Source organism: Clinocottus analis, unplaced genomic scaffold (genome assembly GCF_023055335.1).
Source record: "Clinocottus analis isolate CAN_PGR_092001 unplaced genomic scaffold, fCliAna1.0.p SCAF_12, whole genome shotgun sequence".
NCBI classification, from domain to species: domain Eukaryota; kingdom Metazoa; phylum Chordata; class Actinopteri; order Perciformes; family Cottidae; genus Clinocottus; species Clinocottus analis.
In genome coordinates this window covers 19494301-19517407 of record NW_027175843.1, presented here as the reverse complement: position 1 = coordinate 19517407, position 23107 = coordinate 19494301, and the positions used below count along the sequence as shown (strand labels likewise).

At 40.9% G+C, this 23107-nt stretch overlaps 5 protein-coding genes and 1 pseudogene across 5 annotated transcripts; all 6 read left to right on the top strand.

Moving 5' to 3' along the window:
* Positions 1–205: 205 nt before the first annotated feature.
* Positions 206–1406, top strand: LOC137783048 (trace amine-associated receptor 13c-like; annotated as a pseudogene).
* Positions 1407–2508: 1102 nt separating this feature from the next.
* On the top strand, positions 2509–3707 carry LOC137783146 (trace amine-associated receptor 13c-like). Its single transcript, XM_068572935.1, has 2 exons — positions 2509–2717; positions 2891–3707. The coding sequence occupies exons 1-2, from the start codon at positions 2509–2511 to the stop codon at positions 3705–3707; spliced, it is 1026 nt and encodes a 341-aa protein (XP_068429036.1).
* Positions 3708–5431: 1724 nt separating this feature from the next.
* Positions 5432–6632, top strand: LOC137783073 (trace amine-associated receptor 13c-like). The gene is made up of 2 exons (XM_068572835.1): positions 5432–5643; positions 5816–6632. The coding sequence occupies exons 1-2, from the start codon at positions 5432–5434 to the stop codon at positions 6630–6632; spliced, it is 1029 nt and encodes a 342-aa protein (XP_068428936.1).
* A 1659-nt stretch (positions 6633–8291) lies between these two features.
* On the top strand, positions 8292–9492 carry LOC137783135 (trace amine-associated receptor 13c-like). The gene is made up of 2 exons (XM_068572924.1): positions 8292–8503; positions 8676–9492. The coding sequence occupies exons 1-2, from the start codon at positions 8292–8294 to the stop codon at positions 9490–9492; spliced, it is 1029 nt and encodes a 342-aa protein (XP_068429025.1).
* A 3605-nt stretch (positions 9493–13097) lies between these two features.
* On the top strand, positions 13098–14288 carry LOC137783134 (trace amine-associated receptor 13c-like). Its single transcript, XM_068572923.1, has 2 exons — positions 13098–13309; positions 13472–14288. The coding sequence occupies exons 1-2, from the start codon at positions 13098–13100 to the stop codon at positions 14286–14288; spliced, it is 1029 nt and encodes a 342-aa protein (XP_068429024.1).
* Positions 14289–16468: 2180 nt separating this feature from the next.
* On the top strand, positions 16469–17630 carry LOC137783113 (trace amine-associated receptor 13c-like). Its single transcript, XM_068572904.1, has 2 exons — positions 16469–16680; positions 16814–17630. The coding sequence occupies exons 1-2, from the start codon at positions 16469–16471 to the stop codon at positions 17628–17630; spliced, it is 1029 nt and encodes a 342-aa protein (XP_068429005.1).
* The last annotated feature ends 5477 nt before the right edge of the window (positions 17631–23107 follow it).

Below are 23107 nucleotides of genomic sequence, written 5' to 3'. Positions count from 1 at the left end.
CTGTTCCCAGTTGCAGAGCATGATGGACATTTTAGTTGTTGAGAAAAAATGGAAATAAGAGGAGGGGAGGTGAAATAGAAGGAACAGTCTAATGAAGATAGGTGAATCCATTCAGGTAGAATTTAAGTCACTCCCACTCAAAATAAAGTTGTCACCAGAGTAAAAAAGGAGGGATGTGGGTAAAGAAAAGAGATAAATCAGCTGTATGACAAGCTCAGCAACATCTTGTCTCTTCATCTAGACAATGAAAACCTTTGAAGAAGCTGAACTTTGCTTTCCAGAACTCCTCAACTCCTCCTGCAGGAAGGCCACGCGTCCTCACTCTGTATCTATGCTCACTTACATCATACTGTCTTCCATCTCTCTGCTCACTGTGACTCTCAACCTGCTGGTCATCATCTCCATCTCCCACTTTAGGTATTTATATGTTTTATTAATTTTAACTCTGCTATCTGTACTGAAATGATTGGTTAATGGAACAGAACAAAGCTAAATATTAGATTTCAGACTTTTAAAGGAAATATGTTTGTGTCAGCCATTGCTTCTATGTCTTAAAAATGATCAGCATGTTGTTCTCTTTTCTGTCCAGGCAGCTCCACAAGCCAACCAACCTCCTCCTCCTCTCTCTCGCTATCTCAGATTTCTTGGTGGGTTTCCTCATGTTGTTTCAAATTATGCTCATAGACGGCTGCTGGTTGTTTGGTGACCTTATGTGTATTCTGTATAATGTTGTGGACTATATTATTACCTCTGCCTCAGTAGGAACCATGGTGCTCATATCAGTTGACAGATATTTGGCTATTTGTGAGCCTCTACATTATCCCAACAAAGTTACACAAAAAAGAGTTCAAGTCTGTGTTTGTCTGTGTTGGATATGTTCTGTTTTCTTTAGCAGTCTGCTGATGAAGGATAACCTGGAACAACCAGGAAGGTATAATTCCTGCTTTGGAGAGTGTGTTGTTGTTATTAACTACATTGCTGGACTTGCAGATATTTTTTTGTCCTTCCTTGGTCCTGTCGCTGTCATCATAGTTCTGTACATGAGAGTGTTTGTGGTGGCTGTGTCTCAGGCTCGTGCCATGCGGTCTCATGTTACAGCTTTACCTCTCAAGAGTTCAGTGACTGTAACTGCTAAAAGATCTGAAATGAAAGCAGCCAGAACTCTTGGTGTTGTTATTGTTGTGTTTCTATTGTGCCTCTGCCCATATTTTTGTGTTTCACTCACAGGCCAGGACACTTTGCTTAATGCCTCATCTGCTGCCTTTGTAATATGTCTGTTTTATTTCAACTCCTGTCTTAACCCTGTGATTTATGCCTTTTTTTACCCCTGGTTTAGAAAATCTATCAAGCTCATTGTCACTCTTAAAATATTGCAGCCTGGCTCATGTCAGACCAACATGCTGTAGCGAGACACTGCATGGTGGATGAAAGTAGACAATTTCAAAATTAAAAAAATGTTGACCAGTGTTTGTTTTTTTAATAAACCCTGTTCCATTACGATCATGCATGTGTCCTTACATTTTGTACTGTTTGAATGCCACACTGAATCAACTTAGAAAACTACTCTATTTGGCCTGACTCCTGTGAGGCAAAAATATAACAAATGAATTGAACGATCATGGACGAATATAGAAATGCTGTTGAGGTATATGGGGGCTGCATGATGGTGTGGTGGCTCGCATATCTCCTCGTAGCAAGAGAGGCCCAGGTTTGAGTCTTGAGATGGAATTTTTGAATGGAGAATTAATTTGTTTTGTGGAGTTTGTAATGGTATAACTGGTTTGTTTGGGGTGCCAAATAGGTCTGTGCCTAACAATATCTCCTTTAGGGTTTGAGTCAATATTTCATATTTACTTTGGTCAACCGCGCACAGGGCTCAAGTATTGAGTACCATCCCCCTCATACACTAAACCCTCAAAAGGTACATACTAACCAAGATTCTTTGAAATTGTTGGAAACAAATGAGCCTTTGAGGTCATGCCTCCTGAAAATGGATGATTTCCCTCATCTAAACATGTTCAGTTAAGATGTGTGAAAAGCAAAATATTGGATGACAAGATGTTTTAAAACCGTGTCAGTAGGTATTAATGTTAATATCTTCATATTAATATGTCAAGTTGTAGTACATGTTAATTACAGATTAATGTTAAGACAGACATTCACACCATTGGTCCACAGTCACAGTTAATGAAACCACTGATATTATTGTGTTGCAGAGTGTCTACAAAACCATCTGTTAAACCTCAGAATGTGAACCTGAGCGTCAGTGGAGCTGTTAATCCTAGCGTCTGTAATCAAATTGACCTGCACAGGGGAATGTGCGCACGACCATAATATGTTAGCGCGGCTATGATCGTAATGGGGGGGAGGTGAAATAGAAGGAACAGTCTAATGAAGATAGGTGAAACAGTCAGGTAGAATTTAAGTCACTCCCACTCAAAATAAAGTTGTCACCAGAGTAAAAGAAGAAGAAGGGATGTGGAGGCAGAAAAGAGATTCATCAGTTGTATGACGAGCTCAGCAGCTTCTTGTCTCCTCTTCTTGAGGATGAAAACCCTTGAAGCTCAACTTTGCTTTCCAGAACTCCTCAACTCCTCCTGCAGGAAGACCATGCGTCCTTACGCTGTATCTATACTCACTTACATCATACTGTCCTCCATCTGTCTGCTCACTGTGACTCTCAACCTGCTGGTCATCATCTCCATCTCCCACTTCAAGTATTTACATGTTTTTATCAATTTTACATCTGCTATCTGTACAGAAATGATTGGTTAATGGAACAGAACATAGCTAAATATTAGATTTCAGACTTTTAAGCAAAATATGTTTGTGTATGCCATTGCTTTTATGTCTTAATATTGATCAGCATGTTGTTCTCTTTTCTCTCCAGGCAGCTCCACAAACCTACCAACCTCCTCCTCCTCTCTCTTGCTGTCTCAGATTTCTTCGTGGGTTTCCTCATGTTGTTTCAAATTATGCTCATAGACGGCTGCTGGTTGTTTGGTGACCTCATGTGTATTCTGTATTATGTTCTGGACTTTATTATTACCACTACCTCTGTAGGAACCATGGTGCTCATATCAGTTGACAGATATTTGGCTATTTGTGAGCCTCTACATTATCCCAACAAAGTCACACGAAAAAGAGTTCAACTCAGTGTTTGTCTCTGTTGGATATGTTCTGCTTTCCTTCAGATTCTGCTGCTGATGAATAACTTCGAACAACCAGGCAGGTATAATTCCTGCTTTGGAGAGTGTGTCATTGTTATTAACTACATTGCTGGACTTGCAGATGTTTTTTTGTCCTTCATTGGTCCTGTCGCTGTCATCATAGTTCTGTACATGAGAGTGTTTGTGGTGGCTGTGTCTCAGGCTCGTGCCATGCGGTCTCATGTTGCAGCTTTACCTCTCAAGAGTTCAGTGACTGTAACTGCTAAAAGATCTGAAATGAAAGCTGCCAGAGCTCTAGGTGTTGTTATTGTTGTGTTTCTAGTGTGCCTTTGCCCATATTTTTGTGTTTCGCTCACAGGCCAGGACAATTTGTTCAATACCTCAACTGCTACCTTTGTCATTTGTCTGTTTTATTTCAACTCCTGTCTTAACCCTGTGATTTATGCCTTTTTTTACCCCTGGTTTAGAAAAGCCATCAAGCTCATTGTTACTCTTAAGATACTGCAGCCTGGCTCATGTCAGACCAACCTGCTGTAGAGACACTGCATGGTGGATGAAATTATGTCCTTGAAAAAAAATGTACTTGGTCACTTTGGTGAGAATTTAATAACAGATGTAAAAGTCATGCTACGTTAACCTTTGTGTAAACACTTTTACATTCACATCATATCTGTGTCTTTACATTTTGTACTGTTTCAATGCAACAGTGAAGTAACTTCAAAAACTACTACTACTCTAGAAGAACTGCCTGGTTCCTGTGTACAAATTAGTTGATGGACTCTTGGACTATTATAGAAAAGCTGTTGTTTTTTTTGGGGTTCCAACATGTCTTTAGTTACGCTGCTTAACTCTGCAGCTAAAGACCTTAATGCAACTCTCTCTTTCCTGTTTGAAGGAGGAACCTGCCAGCATCCTTTAAAGGGCCCTTTCACAGATTTAACAAATGGTCTGCAAACATGTTTTAATTTGAAGACTTTTTAATTGTTGAAGAACCTTTTAATCTTTTCTCTCTTACACAGGTTTACAAAATCACTTCAGTTTGCCTTGATTTTTTTTTTAAAAGACGCAAAGGAACGAGTGTAATGCAGTTTGTTTGGTTTATCTGTTATATGAAAAGTCTTCCTTAATGTGAGAAAATAATCGTCAGGTGAAAAAATACCTACTTTACAGGCTTGAAAGAGACATTTTTTAATGAGGGACACCTCAACAATTAATCCTGAAGAAAATAAGCTTGAGACGTTTGCACATGCATGTAAACGGTGGCCTGTAGTGTTAGTTTTTTTTGGCCAAACGATAGTATCATACATGAGAATCAAGATAAATGTTGCAATTAATGATTAAATCTTTAATCTGAAAATACTCTGAACAATGTGTGTCCCTTTCTCTGTCACTTGTCCCTCTTGCCAACTTGAATAAAACAAGTTTTACTCGTGTTGTATACTGCTTGTCTATTTCATATTTGTGCTTGAGTTTGACTGAATTATATAAATATGTCTCAAACTGTGAATAAACATAAGCAAAGTGGTGTTTTTAAAAACACATTCATGTAATAATAATGTTACTGGTTAAAAATGAATGTATAGTTTCATCAGAAGAGGCCATCGGTCCTTGGCCTTTGGTGGAAGGGCTCTGATCATATTCCCAAAGGTGTGATTCAATCTCTCAACAGCTCTGTTTTGCCCATAGGTTGGTATGGGGGTTGTACAGTGGCGGGTTGTGGGTTTCAGACATAGGCCTTCAATGAGTGCCATATAGTCCACATCACGGGTGGACTGGGAGGAAAAAGTGTCCCTGGCGTTACTGTCACAGACTGACACTCAATACACGGCGCGTTCATACAGTCCAGCCGCTCCACCACAGGGCTCCACCACGAGCACACGGGGCGAGAGGACTGACCCACAGAGCCGCCCACATAACGACTCATAACTAAAAGGCAACTTTGAATGCATTATGATGTGCCTTGCGGTTCCCCGTTGCAGAGCATGATGGAAATTCTGTTGTTGTTATTGTTAGTCACTGATATGATGCACCTTCCGCCAGGACAAACTCCTTGTTTGTACATATTTGGCAATTAAATGATTCTGATTCTGAAATTTAAATTGTTGAGAAAAGAAAAGGATGAGGGGAAATAGTTAAAAAAAAACAATTAAGAAGATAGTTGAGATGGGCAGGACGAAGTTCAGTCACTCCCACTGATAGAAAGTTGTCACCAGAGTAAAAGAAGGAGGGATGTGGAGAAATAAAAGAGATTAATGAGTTGTATGACGAGCTCAGCAGCATCTTGTCTTTTCATCTTGAGGATGAAAACCTTTGAAGAAGCTGAACTTTGCTTTCCAGAACTCCTCAACTCCTCCTGCAGGAAGACCATGTATCCTCACTCTGTATCTATACTCACTTACATTATACTGTACTCCATCTCTCTGCTCACTGTGACTCTCAACCTGCTGGTCATCATCTCCATCTCCCACTTCAGGTGTTCATATGTTTTATCAATTTTGAATCTGCTGTCTGTATAGAAATTATTGGTTAATGGAACAGAACGTAGCTAAATATTAGATTTCAGACTTTTAAAGGAAATATGTTTGTGTCAGCCATTACTTTTATGTGTTAATACTGATTAGCATGTTGTTCTGTTTTCTTTCCAGGCAGCTACATAAACCTACCAACCTCCTGCTCCTCTCTCTTGCTGTCTCAGATTTCTTCATAGGTTTCCTCATGTTGTTTCAAATTACGCTCATAGACGGCTGCTGGTTGCTCGGTGACTTCATGTGTATTCTGTATTATGTTCTGGCCTATATTATTACCTCTGCCTCAATAGGAACCATGGTGCTCATATCAGTTGACAGATATGTGGCTATTTGTCAGCCTCTACAATATCCCAATAAAGTCACACAAAAAAGAGTTAAAGTCTGTATTTGTCTCTGTTGGATATGTTCTGCTTTCTTTCAGACTCTGCTGCTGACGGATAACCTGGAACAACCAGGAAGGTATAATTCCTGCATTGGAGAGTGTGTCATTGTTATTAACTACATTGCTGTACTTGCAGATGTTTTTTTCACCTTCATTGGTCCTGTCACTGCCATCATAGTTCTGTACATGAGAGTGTTTGTGGTGGCTGTGTCTCAGGCTCGTGCCATGCGGTCTCATGTTGCAGCTTTACCTCTCAAGAGTTCAGTGACTGTAACTGCTAAAAAATCTGAAATGAAAGCAGCCAGAGCTCTTGGTGTTGTTATTGTTGTGTTTCTCGTGTGCCTTTGCCCATATTTTTGTGTTTCACTCACAGGCCAGGACAGTTTGTTCAATAGCTCAACTGCTACCTTTGTCATTTGTCTGTTTTATTTCAACTCCTGTCTTAACCCTATGATTTATGCCTTTTTTTACCCCTGGTTTAGAAAAGCAATCAAACTCATTGTTAGTCTCAAGATACTGCAGCCTGGCTCATGTCAGACCAACATGCTGTGAAAATGCTGTAAAAATATACTTGACCACCTTGGTGAAAATTTAATAACAGATGTTAAAGTCATGCTACGTTAACCTTTGTGTAAACACTTTTACATTCACATCATATGTGTGTCTTTACATTGTGTACTGTTTCAATGCAACAGTGAAGCAACTTTGAAAACTACTACTACTCTAGAAGAACTGTTGCCTGGTTCCTGTGTAAAAATGAGTTGATGGACTGATTATAGAAAAGCTGTTTTCTTTTTGGGTTCCAACATGTCTTTAGTTACGCTGCTTAACTCTGTAGCTAAAGACCTTAATGCAACTCTCTCTCTTTCCTGTTAGAAGGAGGAACCTGCCAGCATCCTTTAAAGGGCCCTTTCACAGATTTTACAAATGGTCTGCAAACATGTTTTAATTTGAAGACTTTTTAATCGTTGAAGAACCTTTTAATCTTTTCTCTCTTACACAGGTTTACAAAATCACTTCAGTTTGCCTTGATTTTTTTTTTAAAAGACGCAAAGGAACAAGTGTAATGCAGTTTGTTTGGTTTATCTGTTATATGAAAAGTCTTCCTTAATGTGAGAAAATAATCGTCAGGTGAAAAAATACCTACTTTACAGGCTTGAAAGAGACATTTTTTAATGAGGGACACCTCAACAATTAATCCGGAGGAAAATAAGCTTGAGACGTTTGCACATGCATGTAAACGGTGGCCTGTAGTGTTAGTTTTTTTTGGCCAAACGATAGTATCATACATGAGAATCAAGATAAATGTTGCAATTAATGATTAAATCTTTAATCTGAAAATACTCTGAACAATGTGTGTCCCTTTCTCTGTCACTTGTCTCTCTTGCCAACTTGAATAAAACAAGTTTTACTCGTGTTGTATACTGCTTGTCTATTTCATTTTTGTGCTTGAGTTTGACTGAGTTATATAAATATGTCTCAAACTGTGAATAAACATAAGCAAAGTGGTGTTTTTAAAAACACATTCATGTAATAATAATGTTACTGGTTAAAAATGAATGTATAGTTTCATCAGAAGAGGCCATCGGTCCTTGGCCTTTGGTGGAAGGGCTCTGATCATATTCCCAAGGCTGTGATTCAATCTCTCAACAGCTCTGTTTTGCCCATAGGTTGGTATGGGGGTTGTACAGTGGCGGGTTGTGGGTTTCAGACCTAGGCCTTCAATGAGTGCCATATGGTCCACATCACGGGTGGACTGGGAGGAAAAAGTGTCCCTGGCGTTACTGTCACAGACTGACACTCAATACACGGCGCGTTCATACAGTCCAGCCGCTCCACCACAGGGCTCCACCACGAGCACACGGGGCGAGAGGACTGACCCGCTTGGATTACTGTCTTTGAATGCATTATGATGTGCCTTGCGGTTCCCCGTTGCAGAGCAAGATGGAAATTCTGTTGTTGTTATTGTTAGTCACTGATATGATGCACCTTCCGCCAGGACAAATTCCTTGTTTGTACATATTTGGCAATTAAATGATTCTGATTCTGAAATTTAAATTGTTGAGAAAAGAAAAAGATGAGGGGAAATAGAAAAACTAAGAAGATAGTTGAGATGGGCAGGACGAAGTTCAGTCCCTCCCACTGATAGAAAGTTGTCACCAGAGTAAAAGAAGGAGGGATTTGGAGAAAGAAAAGAGATTAATTAGTTGTATGACGAGCTCAGCAGCATCTTGTTTTCTCATCTTGAGAATGAAAACCTTTGAAGAAGCTGAACTTTGCTTTCCAGAACTGCTGAACTCCTCCTGCAGGAAGGCCACACATCCTCACTCTGTATCTATGCTCACTTACATCATACTGTCCTCCATCTGTCTGCTTACTGTGACTCTCAACCTGCTGGTCATCATCTCCATCTCCCACTTCAAGTATTTATATGTTTTATCAATTTTACATCTGCTATCCGTACAGAAATTATTGGTTAATGCAACAGAACAAAACTAAATATTAGATTTCAGACTTTTAATGGAAATATGTTTGTGTCAGCCATTACTTTTATGTCTTAATATTGATCAGCATGTTGTTCTCTTTTCTCACCAGGCAGCTCCACACAACCACAAACCTCCTCCTCCTCTCTCTTGCTGTCTCAGATTTCTTCATAGGTTTCCTCATGTTGTTTCAAATTACGCTCATAGACGGCTGCTGGTTGCTCGGTGAACGTATGTGTATTCTGTATACTGTTCTGGGTTATATTATTACCTCTGCCTCAGTAGGAACCATGGTGCTCATATCAGTTGACAGATATGTGGCTATTTGTGAGCCTCTACAATATCCCATCAAAGTCACACAAAAAAGAGTTCAAGTCTGTGTTTGTCTGTGTTGGATATGTTCTGCTTTCCTTCAGACTCTGCTGCTGAAGGATAACCTGGAACAACCAGGAAGGTATAATTCATGCTTTGGAGAGTGTGTCATTGTTATTAACTACATTGCTGGACTTACAGATGTTTTTTTCGCCTTCATTGGTCCTGTCACTGTCATCATAGTTCTGTACATGAGAGTGTTTGTGGTGGCTGTGTCTCAGGCTCGTGCCATGCGGTCTCATGTTACAGCTGTGACAAGCCAGCGAACAGTGAAAGTAACTCCTAAAAGATCTGAAATGAAAGCAGCCAGAGCTCTTGGTGTTGTTATTGTTGTGTTTCTAGTGTGCCTCTGCCCATATTATTGTGTTTCACTCACAGGCCAGGACAATTTGCTCAATACCTCATCTGCTATGTTTATAATTTGTCTGTTTTATTTCAACTCCTGTCTTAACCCTGTGATTTATGCCTTTTTTTACCCCTGGTTTAGAAAAGCCATCAAACTCATTGTTACTCTTAAGATACTGCAGCCTGGCTCATGTCAGACCAACATGCTGTAGAGACACTGCATGGTGGATGATATGATGTCCTTGAAAAAAAATGTACTTGGTCATCTTGGTGAGAATTTAATCAGAGATGTAAAAGTCTTGCTACATAAACTTTTGTGTGAACACTTTTACATTCACATCATATCTGTGTCTTTACATTGTGTACTGTTTCAATGCCACAGTGAAGCAACTTTGAAAACTACTACTACTCTAGAAGAACTGTTGCCTGGTTTCTGTGTAAAAATGAGTTGATGGACTATTATAGAAAAGCTGTTTTCTTTTTGGGTTCCAACATGTCTTTAGTTACGCTGCTTAACTCTGTAGCTAAAGACCTTAAAAGAGACATTTTTTAATGAGGGACACCTCACCAAATAATCCGGAAGAAAACAACCTTGAGAGGTTTGCACATGCATTTAAACAGTGGCCTTTAGTGTTGTTGTTGTTTTTTGACCAAACGATAGTATTGTTTGTCTAAAATGAAAGTTTGAAAATCCTTACAACTTCTGAAGTCAGGAGAGAAGAAAAAATACTGATTGTCTTCAGGTCCTATGCATTTTAAGAATAAGGACTAGTATCCTGATTATGTGCTTTAAATGTGAGTTGGGGGTAATGTTACACAACACTCTTCATCCCACAGCTCATCCCTCCATCACAGACACACACAGATGCATTGACACCGTCTCTTTTCTCTGTCACACTCTTATCTGCACATCTCTTTATTGTAAGTGTAGTGTTGGGTATGTTTCCTCTGCTTAGCTGATGTAACGAACCTTAACAACCCTCTCTCTCCACAAATATCAGTCACATTGGCAAATTATTTTGTGTAGTTCTCACCAGATAGCTATTTATGTATTTTTTTTCCTTGTTTAGACAATGAACCCTGTAGCTCAAATCTCATGAATGCTGTTATTACACAGAAATATATACGCTGTTCCAAAAACTGGGTTTAGAAGATGGCTTTGGGGGCATGCTTCTAAAAAATATCTCTATTTCCATCACCTAAATATGTACATTTGAGATGTTTGAATAGTAAACTATTGTGTAACAAAATGATTTAAAACCACGTCAGATGGCCATTAGTTTAAATGATGTGTCATGCTATCACACATGAGAATCAAGGTAAATGTTGCAATTAATGATTAAATCTTTAATCTGAAAGTACTCTGTACAATGTGTGTCCCTTTCTCTGTCACTTGTTTCTCTTGCCAACTTGAATAAAACAAGTTTTACTCGTGTTGTATACTGCTTGTCTATTTCATATTTGTGCTTGAGTTTGACTGAATTATAGAAATATGTCTCAAAATGTAAATAAACATAAGCAAAGTGGTGTTTTTAAAAACATATGTAATAATAATAATAATAGTGTTACTGTGAAAAATGAATGCATAGTTTCCTTGTGAGAAATCAACAGTACTTTAAGCACGTTAGTCTTTAATTGATTTATTACAGGATAGGACATGGAAAGATTATAACGAGTTCACAAGTCATGAAACATGAGCCATAGTACAGACAGAAGTCATGGTGCATTCAGCTGAATGGGACAGAGGGTTCTCTCTCCTGGTGTAGCCGTGAGCTTCATATTTAACTTGTGTAAAGGAATGTAAACAACGGACGAAAAGCAACGGTCACGTGGGCAATGACAGAGAAACCCGGCGGGGGCTGATTGGCAGGAACGGCTTTCCCAATCTGAACCAAAACGGTGTTTTGTTGTTGGACTTCTGTGCAAGCCACGATTTGGCCGTAACGAACACCATGTTGGAGCATAAGGTGGCTCATAAGTGTACCTGGTACCGGAACACCTTGGGCCGGAGATCGATGATCAACTTTGTAATTGTATCATCTGATATGCGGCCGTATGTCTTGGACACTCGGGTGAAGACTGGAGCAGAGCTGTCAACTGATCACCACCTGGTGGTGAGTTGGATCAGATGGCAGGGTGGCTGACTAGAAAGACCTGGCAAGCCCAAATGTGTGGGGAGGGTGAACTGGGAACGTCTGGCTGAGGATCCTGTCCAGGAGGTCTTCAACCCCCCAACTTGGAAGACCTTTTCACACATCACGAGGGAGGTTGGGGACATTGAATCCAAGTGGACCTTGTTCAAAGCCTCTATTGTGGACTCAGCCGCGAGGAGCTGTGGTCGAAAGGTCGTTGGTGCCTGTCGTGGTGGCAACCCGAGAACCCGTTGGTGGACATTGGGGGCGAGGGAAGCCGTCAAGCTCAAGAAGGAGGCCTTTTGGGCCTGGTTGACCCAGAGGTCTCCTGAAGCAGTTGACTGGTACTGGCAGGCCAGGAGGGCTGCAGCGTCGGTTGCGGATGCTTAAACTTGGGCATGGGAAGAGTTTGGGGAGGCCATGGAGAAGGACTTTCGGTTGGCCTCAAGGAGGTTCTTGCAAACCATCCGACGGCTCAGGAAGGGAAATCAGGGCCTAAACCAGGATGTTCTCAGTGGGGGAGGGGAACAGGTGATTCGAACTGGGGACATCATCGGGCGGTGGCAAAAGCACTTGGAGGAACTCCTAAACCCGGCCAACATGTCCCAAGGAGAGGGGGCAGCGCCTGAAGACTGAAGGGTGGGTGCACCCATATCCCTGGCAGAGGGCACTAAGGTAGTTAAAAAGCATGTTGGTGGCAAGGCGCCGGGGGAATGAGATCCGCCATGAGATGCTGAAAGCGCTGGACATTGTTGGGCTGCCTTGTTGACACGCCTTTTCAGTGTCGCATGGGGGTCGGGAACAGTGCCCATTGACTAGCAGATCGGGGTGGCGGTTCCCATCTTCAAGAAGGAGGACCAGAGAGTGTGCTTAAACTATCGTGGTATCACACTGCTCAGCCTCACGGTGAAAGCTTAAGCCAGGGTCATCAAGTCAACAGGCAGCCTTGGGGTCCTGCCAAAGATCAGTTGGAATAGGACAAAGCCTGTAGTCTCATGCACTGTGGTTTGTAGGAGAAGGTAAGAGATTTCAGCAGCTGAGGCCATCGGTCCTTGGCCTTTGGTGGAAGGGCTCTGATCATATTCCCAAGGCTGTGATTCAATCTCTCAACAGCTCTGTTTTGCCCATAGGTTGGTATGGGGGTTGTACAGTGGCGGGCCATGGGTTTGAGACCTAGGCCTTCAATGAGTGCCATATAGTCCACATCACGGGTGGACTGGGAGGAAAAAGTGTCCCTGGCGTTACTGTCACAGACTGACACTCAATACACGGCGCGTTCATACAGTCCAGCCGCTCCACCACAGGGCTCCACCACGAGCACACGGGGCGAGAGGACTGACCCGCTTGCATTACTGACTTTGAATGCATTATGATGTGCCTTGCGGTTCCCCGTTGCAGAGCATGATGGAAATTCTGTTGTTGTTATTGTTAGTCACTGATATGATGCACCTTCCGCCAGGACAAATTCCTTGTTTGTACATATTTGGCAATTAAATGATTCTAATTCTGATTCTGAAATTTAAGTTGTTAAGAAAAGGAAGAGGGGAATTTTTTTTTTTTTTTAAAGAAGATAGATGAAATGGGCAGGACGAAGTTCAGTCACTCCCACTGAAAGAAAGTGGGAGTAAAAAGAGTAAAAGAGTAAAAGGAGGGATGTGGGGAAAGAAAAGAGATTAGTCAGTTGTATGACGAGCTCAGCAGCATCTTGTCTTTTCATTTTGAGAATGAAAACCTTTGAAGAAGCTGAACTTTGCTTTCCAGAACTGCTCAACTCCTCCTGCAGGAAGGCCACACATCCTCACTCTGTATCTATGCTCATTTACATTATTCTGTCCTCCATCTCTCTGCTCACTGTGACTCTCAACCTGCTGGTCATCATCTCCATCTCCCACTTCAGGTATTCATACGTTTTATCAATTCATATACTTAACAAAACAAAATGTTAGATCTCAGACTGTTAAGAAAATATGTTTTTGATTTTCAGTGATTGTTTTTTTTCTCTTTAAAAACTATTATTTCTACCAATAATGACCAGCATGTTGTTCTCTTATCTTTCTAGGCAGCTCCACACATCCACCAACCTCCTGCTCCTCTCTCTTGCTGTCTCAGATTTATTTGTAGGCTTTTGTATGTTCTTTCAAATTTTGCTCATAGACGGCTGCTGGTTGCTCAGTGACCTCATGTGTATTCTGTATAATGTTCTGGACTTCATTAGTACTTCTGCCTCAGTAGGAACCTTGGTGTTCATATCAGTTGACAGATATGTGGCTATTTGTGAGCCTCTACAATATCCCAACAAAGTCACACAAACAAGAGTACAAGTCTGTGTTTGTCTGTGTTGGATAGGTTCTGCTTTCTTTAACAGTCTGATGCTGATGGATAACTTTGAACAACCAGGAAGGTATAATTCCTGCTTTGGAGAGTGTGTCATTGTCATTAACTACATTGCTGGACGTGCAGATCTTTTTTTTACATTTATTGGTCCTGTCACTGTCATCATAGTTCTGTACATGAGAGTGTTTGTGGTGGCTGTGTCTCAGGCTCGTGCCATGCGGTCTCATGTTGCAGCTTTACCTCTCAAGAGTTCAGTGACTGTAACTGCTAGAAGATCTGAAATGAAAGCAGCCAGAACGCTTGGTGTTGTTATTGTTGTGTTTCTATTGTGCAGCTGCCCATATTTTTGTGTTGTGCTCACAGGCCAGGACACCTTGCTTAATGCCTCATCTGCTGCCTTTGTAACATTTCTGTTCTATTTGAACTCCTGTCTTAACCCTATGATTTATGCATTTTGTTACCCCTGGTTTAGAAAAGCCATCAAGCTCATTGTTACTCTTAAGATACTGCAGCCTGGCTCATGTCAGTCCAACATACTGTAGAGCACGGGTCGGCTATTATTTTTTCCAGGGGGCCACATGAAGTACAGAAAATCTAGTGGATGGCCGGGCCAATAGCCTGAACTCAGTATCGAGCTCTCATGCGAAGGTCTAGAACATTACAATAATGTAAAGTTTGCGCTGTATGATTTTGTGCATTTTATGTATAGCAGTAGCCAACTTCTGTATGTAATCAACAACTGATTTTTTCAAGTGAACTGGATTCATTATAAACAATACATAATCTAATAATAAAAACATCATCTCTTCTTATTTCATGTAAAATAAAGGCTGGATTCGAAACAAAAAACCTTTGAAAAGGTCAACTTAAAATAAATTACCTTATTAAAAAAATAATGAATTTCACTGAATTGTCGTGCAGCTTTAAATTTTGCTTCTTTGGGCGTCAAGCAATGTCAATCAAAAGAGTGGAGATTTTATGCAGCGCCAAGTGAAATAATTTCTCTGACTCTTCTTTTTTTTCCAACTCGTCGGTCTCTCTCCTTTTGCTCCTGTGTGTGTGAACGTGGCCCTCGAGTCGAGGGCGGCGCTCACCGGAAAGCACATGGGACTGGCCAAGTAGCGTCACTTAGATAATTTACAACGCATTGCAATTGGTCGGTGTGTTTCCTGAACCACTGAACTAGAGCCGTAAAGGCTAGAAAAGCTGCGCCGGTTAAGTAGAAGTGATTCATGAAAGTGTAATAATTCTCGATTATCTATCGGTTTTCAGGCAAGAGGCCTGAAAACCTGCAGCCAAGCCATTGCCGTTCACGCCACCACACCTCTCTATCCGTGTTTCCCCATAAAGGGCAATATACACTCTTGCAACTACAACGACGGACTCGTTTTGGTTTATGGTTCCCGTGCCTTTTCCATACGCCAGAACAGTAGCTGGCACAACGACCGTTTAGAGTCGATCTGCACACCGACGTTCACCAAAATATCTCCCTCCAGGAATTTACCGCCATCTGCGTGTCCTCATACTCCATCAAAGATGGGTTATATAAATTCTCATATTTGCAGGACCTCTTCAGCCAAACGTTCTTCGACGGGATCCATTGTTCGTGTTCCCGCTGTGGCTTTTAAAAACAGCGGTATTGTGCTATAAACTGGAAATGCGAGACTCAGAAAGGACGTGGTTAGCGGACCAATCAGCCTTGTGGGCTGCGAACGGCTCGCATAGCTTTGTCGGATAGTCCGAAATTTTGGGTGACGCAAGCAAGCACGCAAAATGGCTGATGGGACTTCGCAAGGGGGCCCTTGCGTGCTTGCATCTCTGCATAAATCCCGACCACCAGCAACCTTTAAATAAAACCCATGTCTTTCCCTTACCTTGTAGTCTCTACGCCTGTACTTGGGTCCAGCCACAATGCAGGAAACTAGCATTGTGCCTGATTCGTCCAAAACTGACGGTACCTCGTCACAGCGTGTCATAGTTTGTAGCAACACTGAGCGAACATCTGTTTCTGAAGAGTTGGGATTGTTGGAGGGAGAATGAGAAACTGAGGAGTCTACTGGAAAAGCTAATTGGCAGATTAGCAAGGGGGGAAACAGGATCTCCAGTTCGAGACTTGGACAAGCAACCAGCTGGAGATTCTAGTTGTCAGACCAATTGGGGGTATGGAGGTGCAAGGGCTACCTGGTGGAAGTAGCTGACTAGAGGCCACAGCAAGTTGGCAACTGGAGATCAGAAACATTTCTTGGGGTTTCCTGACTAGTGATCAGATAAAACTACAAAGGTGGAAAAGCAGGAATCAAGGACAACCGGAAGGGCTTGAGTTCAATGGCAGATGATGGAAATCATAACCATCTAGTTCAACCTTTTTTTTGCAAAAAGTTGGAAAATATCCATAGAATATATAGCTCATCCAGGTTCATGGCATAATAATAACCAGATGGTGTCCTTTCCTTTGTTTTTGTCCTGGACACAACTGTCCTGTAAAGGCAACTTTGAATGCAATGCAATGTGCGTTGCTGTTCTCTTTCACAGAGCATGATGTAAATTGGATTTTTTTTTTTTTTTTAAAGAAAAAAGACGAGGGGGAGGTGAGATAGAGGGAAATACCGAATAAAGATATATAAAACAGTCAGGGGGAAGTTTAGTCACTCCCACTGAAAGAAAGTTGTCACCAGAGTAAAAGAATAGGGGATGTGGAGGCAGAAAGAGATTCATCAGTTGTATGACGAGCTCAGCAGCATCTTGTCTCCTCTTCCTGAGAATGAAAACCATTGAAGAAGCTGAACTTTGCTTTCCACAACTCCTCAACTCCTCCTGCAGGAAGACCACGCGTCCTCACTCTGTATCTATGCTCACTTACATCATACTGTCCTCCATCTGTCTGCTCACTGTGACTCTCAACCTGCTGGTCATCATCTCCATCTCCCACTTCAGGTATTTATGTGTTAACAATTTATATATATATATATATATATATATATATATATATATATATATATATATATATATATATATATATATATATATATATATATATTAAAAGCATGTTGTTCTCTTTTCTTTCCAGGCAGCTCCACAAGCCCACCAACCTCCTCCTCCTCTCTCTTGCTGTCTCAGATTTCTTGGTGGGTTTCCTCATGTTATTTCAAATTATGCTCATAGACGGCTGCTGGTTGTTTAGTGACCTCATGTGTATTCTGTATAATGTTCTAGCCTATATCATTACCTCTGCCTCAATAGGAACCATGGTGCTCATATCAGTTGACAGATATGTGGCTATTTGTGAGCCTCTACAATATCCCAACAAAGTCACACAAAAAAGAGTTCAAGTCTGTGTTTGTCTGTGTTGGATTGGTTCTGCTTTCCTTCACAGTCTGCTGCTAAAGAATAACCTGGAACAACCAGGCAGGTATAATTCCTGCATTGGAGATTGTGTCATTGTTATTAACTACATTGCTGGACTTGCAGATGTTTTTATCACCTTCATTGGTCCTGTCACTGTCATCATAGTTCTGTACATGAGAGTGTTTGTGGTGGCTGTGTCTCAGGCTCGTGCCATGCGGTCTCATGTTGCAGCTTTACCTCTCAAGAGTTCAGTGACTGTAACTGCTAAAAAATCTGAAATGAAAGCAGCCAGAGCTCTTGGTGTTGTTATTGTTGTGTTTCTATTGTGCATCTGTCCTTATTATTGTGTTTCACTCACAGGCCAGGACACCTTGCTTAATGCCTCAACTGTTTTCATTGTAACATGTCTGGTCTATTTCAACTCCTGTCTTAACCCTGTGATTTATGCCTTTTTTTACCCCTGGTTTAGAAAATCTATCAAGCTCATTGTTACTCTGGAGATACTGCAGCCTGGCTCATGTCGGACCAACATGCTGTAGAGACACTGCATGGTGGATGAAATTAGACAGTTGCTGAGAATTTAGTAACAGATGTAAAAGTCTCTGCACAGTGTCTTTTTTTTAAACCCTGTTACATTTAGATCACATGTGTCTATACATTGTGTACTGTTTTAATGCCACACTGAAGCAAATTATAAAAAATATATATATATATATTTTGTCTGACTCCTGTGATGCCAACGTATAACAAATGAAATGAAAGATAATGGATAAATATATAAATTACATTGACTAATTGCAGGCTGCACGGTGGTGTGGTGGCTTACATATCTCCTCGCAGCATGAAGGGCTCAGGTTTCAGTTTTGGGCTGGCCGAAATATTTGTATGAAGAATGAATGTTTTTTTGTCCCCGTTTTTTTGTGGAGTTGTCCGGATAATAGATGGATGTTGGTATTTTTTAATGTCAAAAGGTCTTTAGTTACACTTTGTGATTCTGTAGCTAAAGACATGAAGGGGTGATGCAATTCTCCTTGTCCTGTTTGCACGGGCCTAAAGTGGATATGACATCATCTCTCGTTCTGCCACCAGCAGAGACTACTTGTCAGCACTGTGCAGAAGAAGGACATTACCACATGAAATTACCTAAAATAAACTAAATAAGAAGCATTATATGGTCTGCAGACAAGTTTTAATGTGTCTGCCTTTTCATTCATTACCTTTATTTGGTAGTTTGTGACCAGCTCCTTCGTTTGGTTGGCCTATACAGTGTGAAGTGCAGTAAAATCTGTTTTTTCAAACACAATCTCACAGGGAAATAAATGAAATGTACCTTGACTCTTACAATAGCACACTAAATATTAATATCATGTTTATCTAGAGCTGTTGGAGGACAGCTAAAGTGTTGAAATGTATACTTTTGGGGATCCCACACACAGAAATGCACAGAGATAGTTTGCAGCAGACACATCACTAGTTCAATATTTAAGGTAATGAAATGATGATACAGCTAAACTTGGAACAATGTAAACATGGTCAAATGTCAGTTAAATGGTGGCCTGCAGTGTTTTCTAGTGAGCAAACAACAGTTAAGTTTACTTTCAATGTAAGTTTGTAGATCCTTAAATCGAGAGAGAAATAAATGCTGATTACTTTAAGATTGTATGCACTCTGAGCATAAAGACATAGCATCCTGATAATATTTTAAATATTAACTGTTAAGAAAATTATGCAACACTCTTCCTCACACAAAGCCTGCCGGTCTCTCCTTTCTTTGTCACAGACACGCAAAGATAAATAGATCTGTCTCTCTTTTCCTGTCACAATCTTATCTGCACATCTCTTTATTCTGAGTGCAGTTTTGGTCACATTTCCTTTGTCCTGCACAGCAGAAGACTACCGAGGTCACTATTCATGCATTTCATTTAGTTTGTTGCACAATACACATGACCTCAAAAATGTATTCAAAGCAGCAGCTTCAGCCCAATGAGTGTGTTTGAAATGACACACCAATGTTCTGCGTACTCTGTCAGCGTGTCCTGCATACTGCAAATGGATGATTAAGTATGACATAGCCAGCTGACTATTCACATTTAAAGCTGTGGTTGGAAATGGAGCTGCGAAAAAAATGTTATGTTTGTTGAAATTTTCTTTTGAGAAGATCCTGAAAACAATCAATAAATCAATCAATGGAAAAAATACAATATCTGTGACTGTCATGGGATTGTAATAAGCTCATCCAATCATTGACCTGCTTGTCTACCTGCCTGCTTTGTGCCTGTGGAGTCACTGCACATCACTAGAGACCTCCACAAGCTGCTAGCAGTGTCAACTTAATAAATGTATTAGATTAATATAATTAGGACCCCTAAACTCCTGTGGGACCCCAGCCTGGCAACCTCATTTCAAATGGTCTAGAACAGGGGTGGGCAAATGTTTTAAAAAGAACATTTACATTTTATTTCAATGGTTGTCAGTGTTGTTGAAAAAAAAGCCAGTGCATCAAAGCGTGGTGTCAGCTTGGTTGGGGCCATTCTCAGGACAGATCTTAGGTCTTCATCAGTAAACGCAGTGGTTCTCAAACTTTTTCTGTCACACCCCACTTTGGAGGAAGAAACATCTTCGTGCCCCACCGACACAACGAAATTCTAATAAAATGGTCCATGTTGAATTTTTATCTAAATCACAACTTTTTGTGACTTCTCCATCTATGCTTTCTCAAATAATAGACTACATCACCTTGAGGTAGCACTTTATAATAGCTACACACTATTTAGCATTAGTTAAGCATGAGTAAAGACTTAATTCATCATTTATAAAGAGTGGCGGGCCGTGGGTTTCAGACCTGGGCCTAGAGTGAGTGCCGTATAGTCCACATCACAGACGGACTGGGGAGAAAAAGTGTTACTGTCACAGACCGATCCACTCAATACACGGCACATTAATCCGGAGCCGGCGTGACACCTTCGACCCGAGCCTTTCCAAGCCGACACCGCAGTGGAGGAAATGCGCACAGCAAGGGGAGAGCCCGACCCCGTCGAGTCAACAACAATGCATGTGGTCCAAATCTATCCAACAAAACTGGGACACTGACCTTGCAGAGTGCAGACATAACATTGCAGCACAGCTGCGCCGGCGTCAACTTCTCCGCAACAAGTATATTCATAGTATACTTAAGATATATATAACTTATTCATAACAGTTAACATATTGCCCAAAATTGGGACGCATCATCATTCATGTGACTTTAGGGCATAGGGAGTCTTGAGGTCTCTCAATATCAGACAACCGCACTTAGGTTACCTAGCCGGGATTCATGAGGCCTAGACTAGCGTCCTTGTTAGGGGATAGCAACAGAGGATTACATATTTCCATTTAGTTGGTAACCCAGACAGTCACCGATCCAGACTGGATCCCCTTCCTGACCCCTTCGACTCCCTTTCAGACTGCTCATATACATGTTTTGTTGGTGGGAGGATCACCTGAAGGAAGCCCAAATCAAGTACTTAACTTATGTGCATCACCCTAATCGCCTACACCAAGAACATAGAACAATACAACTTTAAAAAGTACGTAGTCAGGGGGTCATGGCTTTAACGTCAACGACTAACAGCTGCTGTCAGTATCGGCCTTTTCACGGGATCATCTCGAACAGACACGGGAGCTGTCCGGATTCAACTTTGGGGGTCTTTTATTTTGAAAAAAAAAAGGATTTAGTTGTAGGTTTCATGGCGGCAGCACTAGTCAGATTAAATATTACCAGATAAAGAGAGCTGGAAGTTTTTATTATACAGAAGTTGCTTTAAGCTAAAAAAAAATCTGCCTTCTAGAATATTCTTTTCTCTCTCTCTCTCTCTCTCTCTCTCTCTCTCTCTCATTTACAACACACACACACACAAACACACACACACATTCACCCTCTGCCTGATTTACTTAACCCCTTGAGACTGAATTAGTGGTCAACCACATCACACAACAAACATCCACGTACCTCTCGTGAAACGCTCTCGTTAAGGATTCACACCTTCCTGCGTCGATGCCGGATGATTGCGCACTCGTTAATCTCAGCGGGATCCTTCCAGTCCGGCGTTTAGAAAGTCATCCATCTTCCAAAGTAAACAGATGATGTAAAATGAACCTGTGATGCAAAAACCTCTGCGAGGAGACGAAAAGAATGTAACCTGTCCACACATGACGCAACCTCGTCCGACAAGACCAACAACAACACACAGGGCTCATTGAAAAGTGTTAATACTTGCACCTTGTAAGTGTATTATTAATTTTTTTTAAATTGCAAAATCCCCCGACAAAACTCAGAAGAGGGCGTGTGCCGATGGCGGCTGTGCATTGCACTGCCATTGTGTCTACTGTCTCCTTTCACAGCGTTTGGCCTTTGACATGAGTAAAACAACCAAAATTGGGCTTAATAGTAAGTTTATGATGTAGGTTTTTTAGCATATATATATATATATATATATATATATATATATATATATATATATATATATATATATATATATATATACATATATATGCATGTATTTTGTTATTTTTCTGTTCTGCACAAATAGAGAAGTATGTGCATTATTTGATTAAGAGCAATTCATACAGTTAATAATGAGAGCAACATTTATGATTATGCTAAGCTAACTGGCTACGTTCCTCATTTATGGACGTGTACTTTTAAATCTCCACAATCAACGTTCATTATCAAACAGGATGTATTTAGTGTCAGGTCGTATCGACCGTGCCAGTTTTATTCTTGGGCTCACAGATTAATAAGTTATTGTTTCCTCCGTCACACAGTCTCAGTTTGTGTAGTGCAACTTGTTTCAAATTTTGGGGACAAAGCTTTTGTTGAAACTTACGAAACAACTGGTGCAACCGGCTCCTTGAGTCAAACTAGGCAGTGTGCAAAAAAGTGCGAAAAAGGTGTTTACGGACACCGAGCTGTGCAAGGTCTTGAGCAGGTTTCATTTTAATTTACATACTGATAAATCATTTCAAAATATGGAATAAACAAGTAAGTAAGAAAAAGGAGCTGTGGCCACGTGAGCGCACCTGCTGCGGTGTTTTCTTTCACACCGCCTCATTTATTATGACAGCTGGAATGTTTCCATTCACGCCGATGACACCAGACGCTGTTGTTTGGCTTCAGGCAGCTCCACACCCTCACTCATGTTCACAACCAGCTCACAGGCCTCAGACACTGAATGCGGGCGGCCTTTGTTGTTCTTTGTCACCACCTGGTTTCACATAATCACCGTGAGAACAGGTGTGTGTGTGTGTGTGTGTGTGTGTGTGTGTGTGTGTGTGTGTCATTTGGGAATACTGCTGCAGATCTGAGGATCATATATCACATATTTTTCAAATAGTGCTTTACAGGATGATCCTTTTATTCTTTTGCTTAGTATTTGCCCTCGCTAGTATTCTTCTCTTACAGCTTAGAAAGTTTTTGTGTGTTTTTGTTGTTGTTTTAATACATGAGCTAAATGCTGGACTCTGGATCTCATGATATTTAATTGTTCCATCACTGGTTTTGAATTCTCTTAAACTTGTTGTTGTATAAAAACGACAGTAACTCCTGTGAGGCTGACCAGGTTGGAAAGAAAAGTTTGGTGTCTCAAGTGTCCCCCTGCTGTCCGTTGCGAGTATTGCATCTACAATGCTGCTATGGAGGTGCAGTAGACGACGTGACGCTCTCACACAAACCTGCTTTTAACAGGAAACAGGTCCTGGAAATGTGCTTGTACCTGCATACATTTTCTGTTCTAGCCCTCAAAGTTAGACTAAAGACTATTTATATTTTATTAGTATTGCACTACATGTTTGTTTATTGCACTCCATGTCCCGTATCTTGTTATCACCTGACGTTCATTCGTTGAATATAACATAATTTTGCTCCACTATGTAATATTATTCACTGTATATAGAAGGATGACAATATATTATCTCTTGTTTTATTTCATCTTACCTCAATATTTGTCATTTCAGTTGATGGCTGTCATGACATTTCTAC